Source organism: Corylus avellana, chromosome ca6, assembly GCF_901000735.1.
Source record: "Corylus avellana chromosome ca6, CavTom2PMs-1.0".
NCBI lineage: Eukaryota > Viridiplantae > Streptophyta > Magnoliopsida > Fagales > Betulaceae > Corylus > Corylus avellana.
The window spans coordinates 15,220,549-15,240,681 of NC_081546.1; the positions used below are offsets into that span (position 1 = coordinate 15,220,549).

A 20,133-nucleotide genomic window follows, 5' to 3' on the forward strand; every position below is an offset into this window, starting at 1 on the left:
TCATTCTTTGGCTTTGATCCGAAACACGAATGACCATTCAATCATGCTATTTCAAAATCAAGTACATCCTCTCATCATCATCACATACATGGTGGATGAACTCATCATAAGTTGGTGTTGGCGGAGTCTCACTAGTCACCACTAAAAGATAACTGAAGTCACATCCAAAACAAACAAATTTTTTCATTAATTATCATCTGTTTTTAATAGGAGTACAAACGTTCACTTAAATAAATAAACGGACAAAACCCTAACCCTTATATTACATGCTAAAAACTTAATTGCTTTAAAGACTTCACATTCATTTATCACATTTAGCCCTGTGGTGTTAAAAAATTATCCACCGTAATATTTGTTCCTCGTGACAAAAACTTCATGCAGATTGGTGGCTTAACCCCAGCTAGAGCAAGGATAGAAGCTGGCAAAGTCCATATCCCATCTCCACATATCAAACCAGAAGCTACTGCAGGCCCAAAAGCATCTGCCTTGGCCTTGTTTATTTTCTCCCACACGAACAATATTAAGCTTCCAACACACATATCAATGGCGAAATATGATCCTATATAGAAAGGTATTGCCATAGCCATTGGAAGTGGAATGAACTGTCGCCACTTCTTACCCGCTAAATCTCTAATAAAATTTATCAAAATGGCTGCACCAAAAAACACATAACAGAGTAGAAGGCAATTCCTTGGTAGACTTGAGATGCCCTCTACTCCCAGCGAAGCCATGTTACGGTACACAACAGCATTCGGGGCAGGATATTGACTTCCAGGTAGCCCAATGTCATCAAAGGCCTTGTAAAAGAGCCAAAAGACACAATGGGAAATTATGCAACCCATTGTTGTGCCAATTAGTTGGCTCACAAACATGGAACGGGGTGAAGCAAGTGTCAAGTGGCCAGTCTTAAAGTCCATCATTAGGTCAGAGGCTGTTGAGACAATGTTCATCATAACCCCAGAAGCTGCTAGCCCTACAAGAACTCCACCATGAGAGGCACCAGACCATGCTCCAATGATAAAGATGGCAAGCTTTCCATACATGGATACTAGGGACCAATCAATGAGCCCATTACCATATGCATTGCAGAAAGCCAATATGGGTGCAAATATGTACATGACCAATATGTAATACCACTTGAGCTGGTGAAAGATATGTGGAAGAGTGGCTGTAGAGATGGCAGCAAAAGCAACGTAACCTCCAGTGGAAAACCATGCTGGAATTTGATCTCTGAGAAAGAGTTGGGTTCGGCGCTTGTCATCATATGAAACCTGAGAGCTCACATGATCAGAAGAATGGCCTACAGTGGGGAGATCAGAGCTCACATCTTTTTGCCGAAACTGATGAGACAAACCTATGGTGGTTAGACTTAGAACCTTGACGAAGTTATATAGACCATCACCTACGATCATGGCTATGGCGATAAATACCTGAATAAAGGATATAAATTAAAGTTTTCAACAAACAGAAAAGCCTTCTTGATGGATGAAAACATAGGTGGGAACTTACCTTGTAACCTTGAAGACCAGGGACGGAGCCAGGAAATTTTATGGAAGGGGGCTAGTCAAATTTTTTTTTCGGTTCTTTAGAATTTTTTTATTAAAAAAAATTATTTTGGTTGTTTTTTATGAACTAAAGACTACCGTAAGGGCCAAAAAAGTAGACATTTGAAAGTAAGGGCTAAAAATAAAAAAAAAAAAACTTAAGTGGGTATGGGCTAACAAAATTAAAAATAGGGCCAAAAATTTTTATTGGATATGGCCAAAAAATTTAAAAATAGGGCCAATTTTTTTTTTTTTTGGAATGGGCCAAATGACTAAAATTAAAACTTTAATTTTACTTTTTTTTACTTTTTTTATTATTTTTTTAACTTATAATTTGTTTTTTTCCTTATTTTGGGGTTTTTATTATTTTTTTTACTTATAATTTTTTTTTTCCTTATTTTGGGGGGGACCATGGCCCACCCCGGTCCCCCCCTCCCTCTGTCTCTGGATCTATAGTTAACTATCTTTATTACTATCTAATTTTCATAGTACGGATGTTCTTTTTCCTTTTCCATTTCTTTTTTACTCAGTTCTCAGTGCAAAAATAATTCTAATCCGTACGGATTTTATTTCTTAGTTCACTCTGTATTAATTTTTTTTTTTCTTAAAATAAAGATTGCAAGATACATGACAATGACATATCCAAGGGATCAAGAACATAACATATATAAATAAAAAAAAAAATCAAGACAATTTCATAGTGCGAAAAAAAAAAAAAAAAAAAAAGTTCTAGGCTTGACACAAATGTATAATTTTGATGGTGTGCCACCACCTAATAAAGCTATTTGTCGTCACTAGCTTCAAACATTTTGAACAAGGTTCATACCTAGCTATGGTATGAACCTTATTCAAAATGTGTCAATGATTGGAAAGCAAAATTGCTCTCACAAGCAGGGAAGGAGATTCTCATTAAAGCTGTGATACAGGCGATACCTGCTTATAGTATGAGCATTTTTGTGCTGCCCAAAACACTATGAAGTGAGTTAAATGGAATCATGCAGAAGTTTTGGTTGGGACACAAGGATAATGTGAAGAAGATACACTGGATGAGCTGGGAGAAAATGGGGAGATCAAAAGCTAACAGAGGTATGGGATTTAGAGACCTAATTTGTTTTAATATGGCCCTTTTAGCCAAGCAAGGATGGAGGATTATCCAAAATCCTGATAGCCTGGTGGGGGGCATTTTAAAAGCCAAATATTTTAGCCGAAGTTCATTGTTGAAAGCAAAAATTGGTAGCAGGCCGTCCTTTGCGTGGAGAAGTTTATTGGCTGCTACTGTTTTGTTGAGGGAAGGGATGATTTGGCGGATAGGGAATAGGCAGAGTGTCAATATCTGGGGGTCTAAATGGATTCCTAAGCCAATATCCTTTAAAGTTCAGTCTCCATGCTTATCTTTGGCAAGTGATGAGAAAGTTGCAGCCCTAATGGACACACATTCAAGGGGCTGGAATGTTCCTCTGATACAATCTCTGTTTGAAAAGAAGAGGCATAAATTATATGCAATATCCCTCTTAGCAGATTTGACTGTCCGGATAAAATGGTCTGGAGAGTAATGCCATCGGGAATATTTACCGTCAGAAGCGCCTATTTTTTGGAGCAAGAAAGAATTCAAGGTGAGAGGGGCGCGAGCTCAAAAGGCAACGGCTGGAATTTTTTCTGGAAATTGATATGGGGCCTTCCAATCCCAAATTCCACGAAAGTCTTCCTATGGAGGGCGTGCAGTAATTTGCTTCCAACCAGAGATAATCTTCTGCGGAGGGGAATGGACCTGGAGGTGGGGTGTTTTATGTGCAGTCAAGAGACCGAAACAATACTCCACGTGTTGTGGGAGTGTCCAGCTGCACGAGATGTATGGGGGGTGTGTGATAGGAAAATCCAGAAAATGGGGAGTCTGGGTACAGATTTTAGAGAGATATTGGTGAAGCTTTCAGAGAGATGCAGTTCTGATGAGATGGGATTAATTGCAACAATAGCCCAATGCATTTGGAAAAGGAGAAATAACGTTTTGCATGGAGGTATGTTTACACACCCAAACCGGTTGACCCATGAAGCAAAGGAGACCCACGAGATGTTCCTCGAAGCAAATCAGAAGCAAGACAGGTTAAATGAAATTTTACGTGAAACAGGGGTGGATGCGGAAGTCTGGAGGTGCCCACCACCTGGGTTCTACAAAATTAATTGGGATGTCGGTATGGATGAGAGGAATAATCGGTTGGGTGTTGGGGTGCTTATAAGAGATTCATATGGAGAGGTCATCGCAGCAAGGAGCATGACAATCCAGACTAAACAACAACCGGTTATAGAGGAAGCCATGGGAGCAGTTTATGCAGCAGAGTTTGGACGTGACATAGGTGTTCAAGATGTAATTTTGGAAGGGGATTCTTTGATTGTGGTTAAAGCGCTTCATGCTGAGACTGAAGACTTGAGTCCTTACGGACACCTCATAGATGATGCTAGAATGCTTCTACGACATTTTCGAAAGGCTCAAGTCAGACATGTGAAGAGAAATTCTAATAAAGCTGCCCATGGTTTAGCTAAAGAAGCAGTTAGAAAGTGTATTGATAATATATGGATGGAGGAGATGCCCCCATGTATTTCTGATATACTTGCTATAGAGCGTGCAGCTCTTGTAATTTAGAGTTTTGAAGTTCTGGATTTTCTCATTAATGATAAATTCTCAACATTTTTCAAAAAAAAAAAAAAGCTATGGTATCATCGTATCACCATCAGTTTGATGTAAATAATAAGCCTTCTAGAAATCATATTTACTAACATAAAATATTGGATCATTTCTGTGGCCACTCCAACAAGTCTCTATAATCTTATCTTATCTCTTATACATGTGTTGATAGCCTAAAAAGAGTCGTGCACTGATTAAATAAATATTCAACGGTGCCTTCAGCTATTACAAAATCACATTAATATCACATTGACTTCATCTATAAATGAGAGTTTATTCTTTGCTAGCATATGAACCACTCTTTCGTCTCCTGATATACTCCTCACGGTTGAAAAGTCATTGTTGATTAATTAGCCATAGTGACATCAATTTTTGTTATTCTTTTTTAATGTTTGCACCAAGCATCTCTCCGAAGGCACAATCAGAGGAAAATAGTGAAGAAATTTATAAGTTTAACTCATCTCGTAAAGCCGGTTCTATAGAAAATGGTTGCACATTCCTTAACATGTTCAAGGTCTTATTCATAGGCAATGCGAGATTATTTCTCAACATCCTCCATCAGGTGTAGGCTAGTATTTTTTCTGGTCCTTGTAACGGGGTAAGTAGTGTGGGCCTCATTCGTCCTGTAGTAGGCTCTGATACCATGAAGAAATTCATGGGCTTAACTCATCACATAAAACCGGATCTATAGGAGATGGTTGTTAATTTCTTATAAACATGCCCAAGGTCATGTTCATAGGTAATGTGAGATTATTCCTCAACAAATAGGAGATGAAGATTCGAACGAATTACCTCAACTTCATAAAGCGTAATATCCAGCCAATAAAGCTATCCCTTAAAGATCACACCGTTGTATCTTACCTTTTTTCTTATACATAGATAATTTGAACAAATTAATGAGCCATTGAATTAAGTTTTAGTGTTAATTTGTTAAAAAATTAAAGGACCAAAATTTCTTCCAAATCAATTTGAAGAAAATTTTTTCCAACTAACTTCTATAAGTGTCAAGTATCATATATATCTCATATGTTTTTTTTAATATTCTTAATAGCTATTTATTGTTATTATATTAACCTCAGAACCTAACATTAATTTTTGAAAAATCTAAAGATATAAAATAATACTTGTCACTTATTAAGGTAAGTTGAATAAAATTTTTTCTAAACTGATTTAAAAGAAATTTGTGTCCAAAAATAAATAAATCAAATTTAACTCTCTCGACTCGATTCGATTACCGTAGTATTCATCACTTATCCATCACTCCTTCGGTCCTTCCACGCCATCATGTGAGAGGTAATAAGCAATTTCTAGCCACTTTCGTGAGAACGGAAAAATCCCATTAGAAATATAAGGCACCCACCATGAGATTCTCTCACTCAATAGAGATTCACCTTCGTACTCCCGAATATTCCAACTCCATAATCCATTTTATCGGAATACAGAGAGAGAAAAAAAGATGCCTCAAAATGGGAGGGAGGAGAACGGTTACGACCCGGAAGATGATCGAAATGTTAACCACGACAACGGGAAGCTCGAAGAATTGGGAGAGTTGTCGGTAGAGAGGCTGTTCGAGAACCAAGAGGTGCCGTCGTGGAGGAAGCAGCTGACGGTGAGAGCCTTCGTGGTGAGCATACTGTTCAGCTTCATAGTGATGAAGCTCAACCTCACCACCGGTATCATTCCTTCGCTCAACCTCTCCGCCGGTCTATTGGGGTTCTTCTTCGTGAAGACGTGGACCAAATTGCTTCGGAAGTCCGGCTTGTTGAAGCAGCCCTTCACCAGGCAGGAAAACACCGTCATCCAGACCTGTGTTGTCGCCTCCTCCGGCATCGCCTTCAGTGGTATGTGATAACCCCTTCTATTTGTCTTCTTGTTCAAAAACATGTTAGTTTAATTGTCGAAAAATCTGAAAACCAGGATGAAGGAGATAGTTTAAAATTGTTGCACAAATTTCATGTTTCTCAAACTGGTAGACTGAAAATTCCATCTTTTAATTGATTTCTATTAACAGGAGGTTTTGGAACTTATCTGTTTGGAATGAGTGAACGCATTGCCAAACTATCAACAAACACTCATGATTTCAAAAACCCATCATTAGTATGGATAATCGGCTTTCTCTTTGTTGTCAGCTTTCTTGGACTCTTCTCGGTGGTGCCTCTCCGAACGGTATATATATAGCATTTGAGAAATCTTGGGCATTTATTAGATTTTTTTTAAAAAAAAGGGAAAAAAAAAAAGTTTATCGAACACAAGGAAATTAACGTGGTCATAGTGCTCTTTTTCTCCAATGATGTGTTTGATGTTTGGTGTCAGATTATGGTCATAGACTTCAGACTCACATTTCCAAGTGGTACTGCAACCACTTATCTTATCAACAGCTTCCACACTCCTCTAGGAGCCAAACTAGCAAAGTAATGTATCTAACAGTTAATGGTTTCTAGTTAAATGGGACCTATGAAAATTTAGAATATCTTTTCTTTTTTATTCTATTTTTCCAGGAAGCAAGTGAGAGAGTTGGGCAAGTTTTTCAGCTTCAGCTTTTTATGGGGTTTCTTCCAATGGTTCTATACTGCTGGAGACGATTGTGGATTTGCAAGCTTCCCTTCATTAGGCCTCAAAGCATATAAATACAAGTACATATATAATTCCTTCAGTTTTCATTTGGTAAAAATTTTGCTTCACCCAAGCCTTGTTCTCATTTATTGATCATGTTGTGCCTACTGCGAAATCTTGATTGTTCTGCAGATTTTATTTTGATTTCTCAGCAACATATGTTGGAGTTGGAATGATTTGTCCCTATATCATAAATATATCAGTGCTGGTTGGAGGGATTCTTTCTTGGGGTCTGATGTGGCCTCTCATAGAAAAAAGAAAGGGTGATTGGTATTCTGCAGACCTGCCCGAAACCAGTCTCCATGGTCTTCATAATAGATCGATGAGTTTAGTTAAAATAAAAGTGCTTCCAAGCTATCAAGTAGGGAATTTATTTCAATATAGTTTTTAAAAGTGTCTTTTAACATGTAAAAAATACATGCTTCGTGAAGCAAAGGTCACTAGATCGAATTATTCTCTCTTCTTTTTATCCCCTTGTGTGAATATGCAAAAATAAAAAAATAAAAAAATACACGTTTTTTTTATAACATATGCTTCGTACATTTTTTTTATAGCATTAACAATAAAACGAAAAATCTGTTTGTCATATGCTCAAAGGACATATGACACTTTTACCCAACCGATCCCACTTTCTCAGCTGACGACGCCGAACTCTACACCATAAAACCTCTCACTCTCTCCATTTGCCGGCCGCCAATATTTCTCCAACTCCTGCCGCAATCCTTCAACTTTGTCCTGCATTTCGGCAGCTCCCATCTTCTTGGAATATTGTGGTGGTTTTGCTAGCAAATGGGCCATGTTGATGGTTTACATCAAATCAAAGATAGTTTTCATGCTTAATTTCAGCAAATCAATAATCATTGATCCGACTCCATTGCTTTCCTTTTTCTTATTTTTGTTTTTGGTGTGCATGGGAGAATGCTGATCATAAGTGAGAGGGGAAAATATATGGTATGTATGCAGATGAGAATGAGTGGTCATAAATTCTTGCTCGCTTTAGACCATGAGAACGAAGATACTAAATGGGAATAAGGCAAGCTAACACGTGTCTATTTGAAGAGCTAATAAAGATGTTATTTATGCTTCGTTTGTTTTGGCATAAAGTGATTTTTTGAAAATATTTATCATATTTTTTGGTGTGACGAAAATAATAGTCAACAGAAAATATTTTCAATTTGAACGGAAGAGCTAGTCGGGACCTGGTCGGGACTCCGCCGCAACCTAGTCGACACACTAGTGGAACACAGTAGGGACTCATTGAGAACCAATCGGGAGCCGCTGGGATTCGGTTGGAACTCTGTAGGACCTAATCGAGGCACCGCTAGGACCTAGCCGAGACCCGGTTGAAAAACAACCGCGACCCGATTAGGACTCGTCGGGACTTGGTCGAGACCCGTCGGGATATTGTTGTAATTTAAAGTTTAATATGAGTGAACGAAAAAATGTATATAAAAAAATATTTTTGATTTTTTGTACGCGCTAAACACCGAAAAATGTTTTTAAGGAAATCATTTTTCAAGAAAATATTTTCCGACGGAGAACATTTTACATCGAAAGAAATGGAGTCTTAGTATATTGTCATAGAACTAAAATATTAGATTTCTATGAACACAAAGTTTGTGTTTTGACTCCCATTAAATCAGTAGGAGGAATTGTTTTGTATTTATAATGAACCACATGTAACTCATTAGTTCTTACACGTTACAAGTACACTTATTAAGACTATAGACCTTAACAATTATCCACTACTAAAAATACCAACCCATATAGAAACTCTAGGGTTAGACACCACAATCCCAACTTACAACACTAAGGAAAATTCTAGGGTTTGAAGCTTACCTTGATCTTGGACAAGATCCAAAATTTTGCCACACGAAACTCCAACCTGAAGCTTGACCCAAGCTTATAACTCCACAGATTACAAAAGCCCTAACGAAATTTAGGAAATTAAGCAAAACCCCCCAAAAATTAACTCAACCTTAAGTAAAGTTAGGGTTTACCTCAAACTAATCAGTGGAAATGAGGATCTAACGCTAAGAAACATGTTCCGAGATTTGCCTTTGGAGAACTCCTCAAACCAATCCTTAAGGTTTAGGTACAAACCCTAAGAGAGAGAAGAGGGAAATTTCGTGGGAAGGAAAGAAAATGAGAGAAAATGAGTTGAAAATCGCGTTCAGCCCTATTTATAGTTCTGGCGGTCCCTGTTCTAAGTGAAAATGAGTTGAAAAAAATACATGAAACGATGTTGTTTTTGTGTTTTTTATACAAACGATGTCGTATGTAGTATGATATTATCATATTACCATAAAATCGACATTGTTTTGTTTTTTAAAAATTTTTCTTTTAAAAAGCGGTTAGCAGTTACTAGAGTTACTAACCGCTAACTGATGGTTAACTGCCTAGCGGTTAACCGCCTAGGCAGTTACGGATAGCGGTTTTAGCCAATAACTGCTAACTGTAACTACTTTTTCACCCCTACTGTCGACACCCTTTGGATTAGTCGCCGAGGCTAGTGAAGACAAAGTGCTCCACCCATCATTTCTGCACCATCTGACACGCGTGCCCTACCACACATGCTTCAATAAACGAGCAATCGACTAAGAGAAATACTAGGGGTATTAACTCTTTTACTAACAGAGACTTACTAAAATGATGTGTAGCTCATTCATTGGTACTCATTACACTTCTCTTAATTAATTGTTTTGTTTTTGTTTTTCCAATGAATGAGCTACACAACAATTTAGTAAGCTTCTATTAGTAAAATAGTTAGTTTCCGTAGCATTTCTCATTGACTAATTCTATTTATTAGTAAACCCATATAATATAATTGATGTGGCAACTTTTAAATTTATTTTTATTACCATGTCATTTTAATTATATAACAATTATATAGTAGTTTACAATTTTTCCTTCTAATAAACCCAATTTACCTTGTTGACTAAATTCTCATAAATTGTGGGTCCGTCTAAAAAAAGAAAGAAAGAAATGGCCAAGGTAAAGATAGAGATCAATAAAAAAAAAAAAACTGTATTGTTTGGTAATTTGGGCGCAAAATGGCGACAGGAAGAAAGAAAGTGTGATTTGGTCTTTTTGTGTCCAAATATCAATAATAAAAATAACCACTCGCAATAAGAGGAATCCTTATAGAATAGGCTAAAGAAAGGGTGTCGAACCTCAAAGATTCCAGGGGCTTTGTTATCAAAATCGAAAGATCAAAATTAACTTATTAAAAAGATGATTGATTTGGTTTGTAACTAAAGTGCTTGAAATTAAAAGAGAATTAAATATAACAGAGAGTGTAGGGTATTGACTTCACCTCTATCCGCACAACAATGGTTAACCATATTTAATCCAGAAATTCATTAGATGCATGTTATAAATAAACAAGAAACTATCTTATTAAAGAATAGATATAATCCATCTTCGGTTGGCACGGATCATCCACCTAACCACTTAGATGCAGTACGACCCGTCTTCCCTAGGTATGAATTATCAAATTCTATAACAGGATACAGACAATCAATGAATAAGTGTAACCCATCTTCGGTTGGCACGGACTGTCTACATAAATTACACTAAACTATGGTGTAGTACAATCCATCTTTCCTAGGCATGTCCTATCAAATCTTATTGATCATATGTCAATTAAACTCATTGTATAACCATTATCCTCATAATCACAGAAAATAAGAATGATTTGAGTTCAATAAAAGTAAAAGACTTTCTAAGACAAGAGAAGAATTTCACAAATATTGATTTTGAAACTAAGAACAATTGCATTTAATATTTAAGAACGAAATCAATATTTAGCAATTCTCTTAGTTATACAATCAACATGCATAAACTGAAAATCTATAAATTAAATACAATCAAACCATTGTGCTTGGATAGGGTTACATCAACACCCCACGAAGGGGTTTAACCGTTCATGACTCTACTAAGCTCCACTAAATTTTTGTTCTAGGAAGCGGTGTGTTTTCTACAATGTTTAGTGGCCTATTTAAAGGGATTAGGAGAAGCCTAGAAACCCTAGGAAACCTTAGGTCAGTCTCCCAGTCCAAGTTGGAGACTGAAAACCAAATCCAAGTTGATAAAGGATTGTTGCCGTATTTTGGACGCCCGAGTGTGCTCGATCGCACCTACGCTCTATCCTAGAAGATACGCACTCGAGCTCGGCTGGTTCTGTGTGTGAGCATTGATGCGCTCGATCGTAGACTGGAATGCACTCGAGCGTATGTACGCTTGATCCCAAGTGCTGCTGAGCTCGATCCCAGGTGCCAGAATGCATCCAAATAGTCTTTTAAGCCCGATTTTCAATGAAATTCTTACATTTGTCAAATAAAACCTGAAACACAAAAACGAAACAAAAATCAAACAATTAACAACACTAAAAAATTAACATATGCAAATTAATGGGCTTGAATGTGCAACGTTTGGTGCTTATCACAGCCCCAAACTTACATATTGCTAGTCCCTTAGCAATTCAAAACAGAAAATAAATTGAAAAACAAAAAGATAAATCCATCTTTTGTGGGATGTACGATTGCATTTAGCGTATGCAACAAGCCTTTTAAACTCCTAGGCATTTCCTAGAGAACGAGTGAAGTCTCGTGAGGGTTTTCCAGGAATAATACCCACAAACATTGTCATCATTATGTCATTCAAAAGAATAAAGCATTACAAAGATAATGGTTCACATTCATTGGCAAACACAATCATGTGGCTTCAAAATAATTCCAATATAAATGAATCAACATCTCAGAATTTATTGGACTTTCTATCAGATGAAACAATCAAGGCATACAAATTTTAATTTATTTATTTTTATTTTTTTTAACTTGTTGTATACTGCTTAGCTCCCTTAAGCTTTCTAATTGGCCCATGTATCGAGTGTTAAGCCAATGACTCTAAAACCAAATGGCTTTAGGGCATTAAGTGTAGAGACACCCCTAAGGACTTACTAACTCGAGTAAAAAAGGCTACGAAACTAAGCTAGCAATTTTATTAACCAACCAAATTTCTCACTTTTTGATGCGAACACTCACTTTTTAACGAGGCAAGAGGTCCAATTACTAAGTGAAAAATTCAACTTGATTTTTTTTTTTTTTTTTAATATCATGCCAAGGTTATTCATCCAATATGTCACCCAACAGAATTCAAGATAATGAAAGCAAACATAATTGGCCAAAAATTTCATACCTCACAAAGATGTGCTAGTATGCTCAAGATAGATTTAAATTGAAACAAGAAGCATCTCATGTTGTCAAAAGTAAGTAACAAGACTCAAAATTCCTAAATGATCATGTGTTCATAACTTTAAGCCTACCAATGAAATTCAAACCAAAATCGAAGCTCAACCATATGCTTAAGAATGACATAACAACAAAATTTGGACATTGTTTTGTTTTTCCATACCCCCAAACTTGAATCATACATTGTCCCCAATGTATTTACAAAACTAAAGAATAAGATTAAGAGTATAGGAATACCTGAATGAGCAGATGTGGGGTGTATCATACCCCCAAACTTGCATGCAAAAACATATGTCCTGAAAAAGAAAGTGATACTCCAACCAAATACCAATCAAGTGCACACATTGTTGTAAAAATATAATCAAAGAATGAAGCAACAATGAATAAAATAAACCTGGATGGAGATCATGTACCCTGGTGGAGTAAGGAGTCGAGCACACAGGGAAGAGGATTCCTCTTAACATCCCGAAACTTCTTCTTTCAGCTGAAAAGTCTTGATGCTCCCCATGACGATACTCAATGTGTTTGTCCTGAACTGGTTTCATGATCAACCTCTTGTCTCTATGGGGGTTCTCAAAAACCAAGGCAATCAGAGAAGTTGCCAAAAAATTGTCCACTCCAATGAAGTCCACTTCAGTAACCTCTGAATAAAATATGTTCCTTGTGGGGTTGTCATCAAGTGGTGGAGTACTTGAAGTGAGAGGTATAGGCTCCGGTGGTTTTCTCCATGATGGGGCTTCAGATAGAGGGTCAGGAGGTGGGTCTCCAACAGTTTCTCCAATGTCATCCAAGAAGAAACTTGTATTCTGGAAGGCATTGAAGATGTTCAGTCTGATCTTCATATTCCCAAAGGAGATCTTCATTACTCCAGTTCGACAATTGATGCATGCATTGGATGTGGCTAAGAAAGGTCGCTCGAGGATGACAGGAATTTGCTTCTTTGGATTCCGTACAGGTTATGTGTCATGAACTATGAAGTCAACTGGATAGTAAAACGTGTCCACCTTGATGATGACATCTTCGACAATCCCTCGGGGTTTCTTGATAGTTCGGTCAGCCAATTGCAAGACAGTGCTTGTAGGTTTCAGTTCCCCTAAGCCAAGTTGCTAATACACCGAGTATAGAAGCAAATTCACACCAGCTCCTAAGTTGGGGAGAGCTCTCTCAATCTCAGTGTTTGAGTAGGGGCAGCTGATGAAGAAGCCTCAGTGCTTACTTGCTTACCCTTGTCCTGATGCAGATTCTGTGGGGCCTCAAGTTGCTCATCCTTCTTTTCCTCCACATGATTGTCAACTAGTCTTCCGCTTCGCAATGTGGTGACGGCTTGAACTTGCTCCAGATGAAAAGTGCTTCCTTCTACCATGTATAGTCTACTAGGGTTGGTCATTGGTTGAATTGGAAGTTTTCCTTCGTCCCTCCTATTGAGGGCATTGGCAAGTTGACCGACTTGAGCTTCTAACTTGGCGATACTACCGATTTGGGCTTCTATATTGGCGATGGATTGAGCTAATTCATAGTCTTCATATCGCTTATAGCTTCCAACACCATATTTTGAAAGTTCGATGCCAACATAGGAGGTGGCGGTCTGAGCTTCTAACTTGGAAATTGCTTGAGTGTGTGAGTTCACCATCTGTTGTTGATATTTCATTATCTCTTAGTGAGTTTTCAAAGTTTGATTCGTCTCGCTCATAAGGTTCCATATCTTCTCTTGAAAGTTGAAATCCGACCGAGGGGCTGGTGTGGTCTGATACTGCTGCTGTGGAGGTCGATATGTGGAAGAAGGTTGATAAGGCTGCCTATTAGATTGAGCTTGATTGTGCAGCCCAGGAGCTTGGGCCATCCATGAGAAGTTTGGATGATTTCTCCACCCCAGGTTATAAGTATTGGAGTACGGATCATTACTCGATTGGGAGAATGCTGCATTGACCTGCTCATATGAAACATCAGCATAATTTCTAGCAACAGGGTAGTCATTTATAAGATGCATAGGACTAGAACAAAATGAGCATGGTTTAGGTCGCCTGTGCATGTGAGCAGAATTAGGTGCATGACCAGCAACCATCAATTGATCTAACTTCCTAGTGATTGACTTTGCAACATCCGCAGAATATCCTACTTCAAAGAGACCGTCAGTCTTTGGTGCTTTATGTGCGGGTGCCTTACGTCTAGTGGAAGCATGATGAACATAATTACTAGTCAAATTTTCAAACTGGGCCCATGCTTCATCTTCACTCTTTAACATAAATGTCCCCCCACAGGATGCGTCTACCATTTGTCTATGAGGCTCAGTCAAGCCATCATAGAAGCTTTGCACAAGCTGCCATTTCAGGATAGCGTGGTGTGGGCATGATCTAAGAAGGTCCCTCAGTCTCTCCCAGGTCTCATGGAATTGCTCACCCTCATATTGGGACATACTAGTGATAGCTTTCCTAATGTCATTGGTCTTTCCAATGGGAAAATACTTCTTAAGAAATTCTTGTTGAAATTCAGCCCAAGAAGTATTGGAGTTGGGTGCTAAGGAATTAAACCAATGTTTGGCTCTTTCCTTGAGGGAGAAAGGAAAGAGACACATTCTTAGAGCATCCTCAGTGAACCCAGTCAATTTAATGGTGGAACAAATTGCAAAGAATTCATTGAGCAAGTCGTAAGGATTTTCATTGCTAAGCCCTAGGAAAGATGGTAGACTTTGTATACTGCTGGGCTAATCTCATAGTAATGTCCGGCAGCCTGAGACATGTGGGGGAAGTGTGTGTGGTAGGGAGATAGTGATCTCTCAAAGCCACATGGTTGCCCATGGTCTCAATGGTGTGCTCTCTTAGCAATTTAGAATTCCTTTCGGCTCTAACTTTTCTAAGAGTGTGTTCAATGTCGGGGTCACAAGCAATTAATGGCAAAGACAAAGAATGGCGACCCAACATAAACTAGAAAGGAAATCACAATAAAGTAGAAAAGGCTCGATCGCAGGCTGGCTGGGCTCGAGCGCAGGCATGCAGGGGGGTCTTCGCAGCTCTAGACCTATGTGAGAAAAATTCAAAAAAAAAAAAAAACACAAAACCCAAAATTAAAAATTAAAAATCAATAGCAAAGTAACGCAGAAAATAATTAAGCTATGATTAATCCTTAAAATTTAATAACTAAACCGTTAAGCAGTCCCCGACAACAACACCAAAAATTGATGTGGCCTTTTTGTGTCCAAAAATATCAATAATAAAAATAACCACTCGCAATAGAACAAATCCTTGTAGGATAGGCTAAAGAGAGGGTGTTGAACCTCAATGATTGCAGGGGTTTTGTTATCAAATTCGAAAGATCAAAATTAACTTAATTAAAAAGATGATTGATTTGGTTTGTAACTAAAGTGCATGAAATTCAAATAGAATTAAATATAAGAGCGAGTGTAGGGTATTAACTTCACCTCCATCCGCACAACAACGGTTAATCATATTTAATCCAAAAATTCATTCTATGCATGTTATAAATAAATAAGAAACTCCCTTATTAAAGAATAAGTATAATCCATCTCCGGTTGGCATTGATCGTCTACCTAACCACTATGATGCGGTACGACCTGTCTTGCCTAGGTATGAAATATGAAATTCTACAATAGGATACATACAATCAATGAATATGTGTAACCCATTTTCGGTTGGCACGGACTGTCTATCTAAATTAAACTAAACTAGGGTGTAGTACAATCCGTCTTCCTAGGCATGGCCTATCAAATCTTATTGATCATATGTCAATTAAACCCATTGTATAACCATCATCCTCATAATCACAGAAAACAAAAATGATTTGAGTTCAATAAAAGTAAAAGACTTTTTAAGACAAGAGAAGAATTTCACAAATATGATTGTGAAATTAAGAGATATTGCATTTAATATTTAAGAATGAAATCAATATGTAGCAATTCTCATAGTCATACAATCAACACGAATAAACTGAAAATCTAGAAATTAAATACAATCAAATCATTGTGCTTAGATAAGGTTACATCAACACCCCACGAATGGGTTTAGCCGCTCATGACTCTGCTAATCTCCAATGAATTTTTGCTCTACGAAGCGATGTGTTTTCTATAATGTTTATAGGCCTATTTATAGGGATTAGGAGAAGCCTAGAAACCCTAGAAACCCTAGGAAACTAAAGGTCACTCTCCCAGTCCAAGTGGGAGACTGAAAACAAAATCCAAGGTGAAAAAGGATTGTTGCCGTATTTTGGACGCCCGAGTGCGCTCGATCACACCTACGCTCGACCCTAAAAGATACGCGCTCGAGCACATAGGAGCTCGAGCTTGGCTGGTTCTGCGTGCAAGCGCTGATGCGCTCGATCGTAGGCTGGAATGCGCTCTAGCGTACGTACGCTCGATCCCAAGTGCTACTAAGCTCGATCCCAGGTGCCAGGATGCATCCAAATAGTCTTTTAAGCCCGATTTTCAATGGAATTAATTCTCGCATTTTCCAAATAAAACATGAAACACAAAAACAAAACAAAAATCAAATAATTAACAACGCTAAAGAATTAACATATGTAAATTAAGGGGTTTGAATGTGCAACATTTGACGCTTATCAAAGTGCATGTCTTTTATCTTTTGTTTCTCGAAGTTGGGCATGATATATAGCTTTTGGCTTCCATCCAAAACACGAATGGCCATTCAATCATGCTATTTCAAAATCAAGTGCATCCTCTCATCATCATCACATACATGGTGGATGAACTCATCATAAGTTGGTGTTGGCGGAGTCTCACTAGTCACCACTAAAAGATACCAAAAGTCACATCCAAAACAAACAATTTTTTTTCATTAATTATCATCTGTTTTTAATAGGAGTACAAACGTTCACTTCAATAAATAAACCGACAAAACCCTAACCCTTATATTACATGCAAAAAACTTAATTGCTTTAAAGACTTCACATTCATTTATCACATTTAGCCCTGTGGTGTTAAAAAATTATCTACCCTAATATTTGTCCCTCATGACAAAAACTTCATTCAGATTGGTGGCTTAACCCCAGCTAGAGCAAGGATAGAAGCAGGCAAAGTCCATATCCCATCTCCACATATCAAACCAGAAGCTACTGCAGGCCCAAAAGCATCTGCCTTGGCCTTGTTTATTTTCTCCCACACGAACAATATTAAGCTTCCAACACACATATCAATGGCGAAATATGATCCAATATAGAAAGGTATTGCCATAGCCATTGGAAGTGGAATGAACTGTCGCCACTTCTTACCCGCGAAATCTCTAATAAAATTTATCAAAATGGCTGCACCAAAAAACACATAACAGAGTAGAAGGCAATTCCTTGGTAGACTTGAGATGCCCTCTACTCCCAGCAAAGCCATGTTACGGTACACAAGAGCATTCGGGGCAGGATATTGACTTCGAGGTAGCCCAATGTCATCAAAGGCCTTGTAAAAGAGCCAAAAGACACAAGGGGAAATTATGCAACCCATTGCTGTGCCAATTAGTTGGCTCACAAACATGGAACGGGGTGAAGCAAGTGTCAAGTAGCCAGTCTTAAAGTCCTGCATTAGGTCAGAGGCTGTTGAGACAATGTTCATCATAACCCCACAAGCTGCTAGCCCTGCAAGAACTCCACCAGGAGAGGCACCAGCCCATGCTCCAATGATAAAGATGGCAAGCTTTCCATACGTGGATACTAGGGACCAATCAGTGAGCCCAGCACCATATGCATTGCAGAAAGCCAATATGGGTGCAAATATGTACATGACCAATATGTAATACCATTTGAGCTGGTGAAAGATATGTGGAAGAGTGGCTGTAGAGATGGCAGCGAAAGCAACATAACCTCCAATGGAAAACCATGCTGGAATTTGATCTTTGAGAAAGAGTTGGGTTCGGCGCTTGTCATCATATGAAACCTGAGAGCTCACATGATCAGAAGAATGGCCTGCAGTGGGGAGATCAGAGCTCACATCTTTTTGCAGAAACTGATGAGACAAACCTATGGTGGTTAGACTTAGAACCTTGACGAAGTTATATAGACCATCACCTAGGATCATGGCTATGGCGATAAATACCTGAATAAAGGATATAAATTAAACTTTTCAACAAACAGAAAAGCCTTCTTGATGGATGAAAATATAGGTGGGAACTTACCCTGTAACCTTGAAGACCATGGAGACTGGTTTCTTTCAGGTCTGCAGAATACCAATCACCCTTTCTTTTTTCTATGAGAGGCCACATCAGACCCCAAGAAAGAATCCCTCCAACCAACACTGATATATTTATTATATAGGGACAAATCATTCCAACTCCAACATATGTTGCTGAGAAATCAAAATAAAATCTGCAGAACAATCAAGATTTCGCAGTAGGCACAATATGATCAATAAATGAGAACAAGGCTTAGTTGAAGCAAAATTTTTACCAAATGAAAATTCTTCTTTGCATAAAGTAGACTGAAATTTTATTAAGAGGAAAGTGAAGGATAATTATATATGTACTTCTATTTATATGCTTTGAGCCCTAGTGAAGGGAAGCTTGCAAATCCACAACCGTCTGCAGCAGTATAGAACGATTGGAAGAAACTCCATAAAAAACTGAAGGTGAAAAACTTGCCCAACTCTCTCACTTGCTTCCTGGAAAATTAGAATAAAAAAGAAAAGATATTCTAAATTTTCATACGGTCCCATTTAACTAGAAACCATCAAGTGTTAGATACGTTACTTTGCTAGTTTGGCTCCTTGAGGAGTGTGGAAGCTGTTGATAAGATAAGCGGTTGCAGTACCACTTGGAAATGTGAGTCTGAAGTCTATGACCATAATCTGACACCAAGCATCAAACATATCATTGGAGAAAAAGAGCACTATAACCACGTTAATTTCCTTGTGATCGATAAATTTTTTAAAAAATTTTTTTTTTTAAATCTAATAAATGCCCAAGATTTCTTAAATGCTATATACCTTTCGGAGAGGCACCACCGAGAAGAGTCCAAGAAAGCTGACAACAAAGAGAAAACCGATTATCCATACTAATGATGGGTTTTTGAAATCATGAGTGTTTGTTGATAGTTTGGCAATGCGTTCACTCATTCCAAACAGATAACTTCCAAAACTTCCTGTTAATAGAAATCAAGTAAAAGATGAAATTTTTAGTCTACCAGTTTGAGAAACATGAAATTTGTGCAACAATTTTAAACTATCTCCTTCATCCTGGTTTCCATATTTTTCGACAATTAAACTAACATGTTTTTGAACAAGAAGACAAATAGAAGGGGTTATCACATACCACTGAAGGCGATGCCGGAGGAAGCGACAACATAGGTCTGGATGACGGTGTTTTCCTGCCTGGTGAAGGGCTGCTTCAACAAGCCGGACTTCCGAAGCAATTTGGTCCACGTCTTCACGAAGAAGAACCCCAATAGACCGGCGGAGACGTTGAGGGAAGGAATGATACTGCTGGTGAGGTAAAGCTTCATCACTATGAAGCTGAACAGTATGCTAAGCACGAAGCTCACCACGAAGGCTCTCACCGTCAGCTGCTTCCTCCACGACGGCACCTCTTGGTTCTCGAACAGGCTCTCCACCGACAACTCTCCCAATTCTTTGAGCTTCTCGTTCTCGTGGTTAACATTTCGATCATCTTCCGGGTCGTAACCGTTTTCCTCCCTCCCATTTTGAGGCATCTTTTTTTCGCTCTCTGTTTTCCGAGAAAATGGATTATGGAGTTGGAATATTCGGGAGTACGAAGGTGAATCTGTATTGAGTGAGAGAATCTCTTGGTGGGTGCCTTATATTTATAATGGGATTTTTCTGTTCTCACGAAAGTGGCTAGAAATTGCTTATTACCTCTCACATCAAGGCGTGGAAGGACCGAAGGAGTGGCTGATAAGTGATGAATACTACGGTAATCCAATCGAGTCGAGTAGAGTTAAATTTGATTTATTTATTTTTGGACACAAATTTCTTTTTTTTTTTTTTTGAGAAAATGGCATACGCCGTATATTTATTGCATAGCTTGCAAAGCAGAGATGTCTGCTTGCACAAATTCATTAATACATTCCGGTGGGTTAT

General features: G+C 38.2%; 2 protein-coding genes and 1 pseudogene across 2 annotated transcripts; 1 reads left to right on the plus strand and 2 right to left on the minus strand.

The window, feature by feature from the left end:
- Positions 1–205: 205 nt before the first annotated feature.
- LOC132185225 (probable metal-nicotianamine transporter YSL7) lies at positions 206–1,545 on the minus strand (the record flags this gene model as incomplete). Its single annotated transcript, XM_059599026.1, has 2 exons — positions 206–1,430; positions 1,510–1,545. Coding segments are annotated over 2 exons (1,152 nt in total), but the record flags the coding sequence as incomplete, so codon positions are not given.
- Positions 1,546–5,676: 4,131 nt separating this feature from the next.
- LOC132185226 (probable metal-nicotianamine transporter YSL5) lies at positions 5,677–7,228 on the plus strand. Its single transcript, XM_059599027.1, has 5 exons — positions 5,677–6,065; positions 6,236–6,390; positions 6,538–6,635; positions 6,723–6,857; positions 6,970–7,228. Exons 1-5 carry the CDS (start codon positions 5,681–5,683, stop codon positions 7,226–7,228), a joined length of 1,032 nt encoding a protein of 343 aa, XP_059455010.1. The 5' UTR covers positions 5,677–5,680.
- Positions 7,229–16,973: 9,745 nt separating this feature from the next.
- Positions 16,974–19,875, minus strand: LOC132184407 (probable metal-nicotianamine transporter YSL5; annotated as a pseudogene).
- Between the last annotated feature and the right edge of the window lie 258 nt (positions 19,876–20,133).

Coding starts and splice junctions, on each gene's coding strand:
- LOC132185226 (XM_059599027.1), top strand. CDS start 5,681: ATGCCTCAAAATGGGAGGGAGGAGAACGGTTACGACCCGGAAGATGAT. Junction 6,066..6,235: donor CTCCGGCATCGCCTTCAGTG/GTATGTGATAAC, acceptor TTCTATTAACAG/GAGGTTTTGGAACTTATCTG. Junction 6,858..6,969: donor CTCAAAGCATATAAATACAA/GTACATATATAA, acceptor ATTGTTCTGCAG/ATTTTATTTTGATTTCTCAG.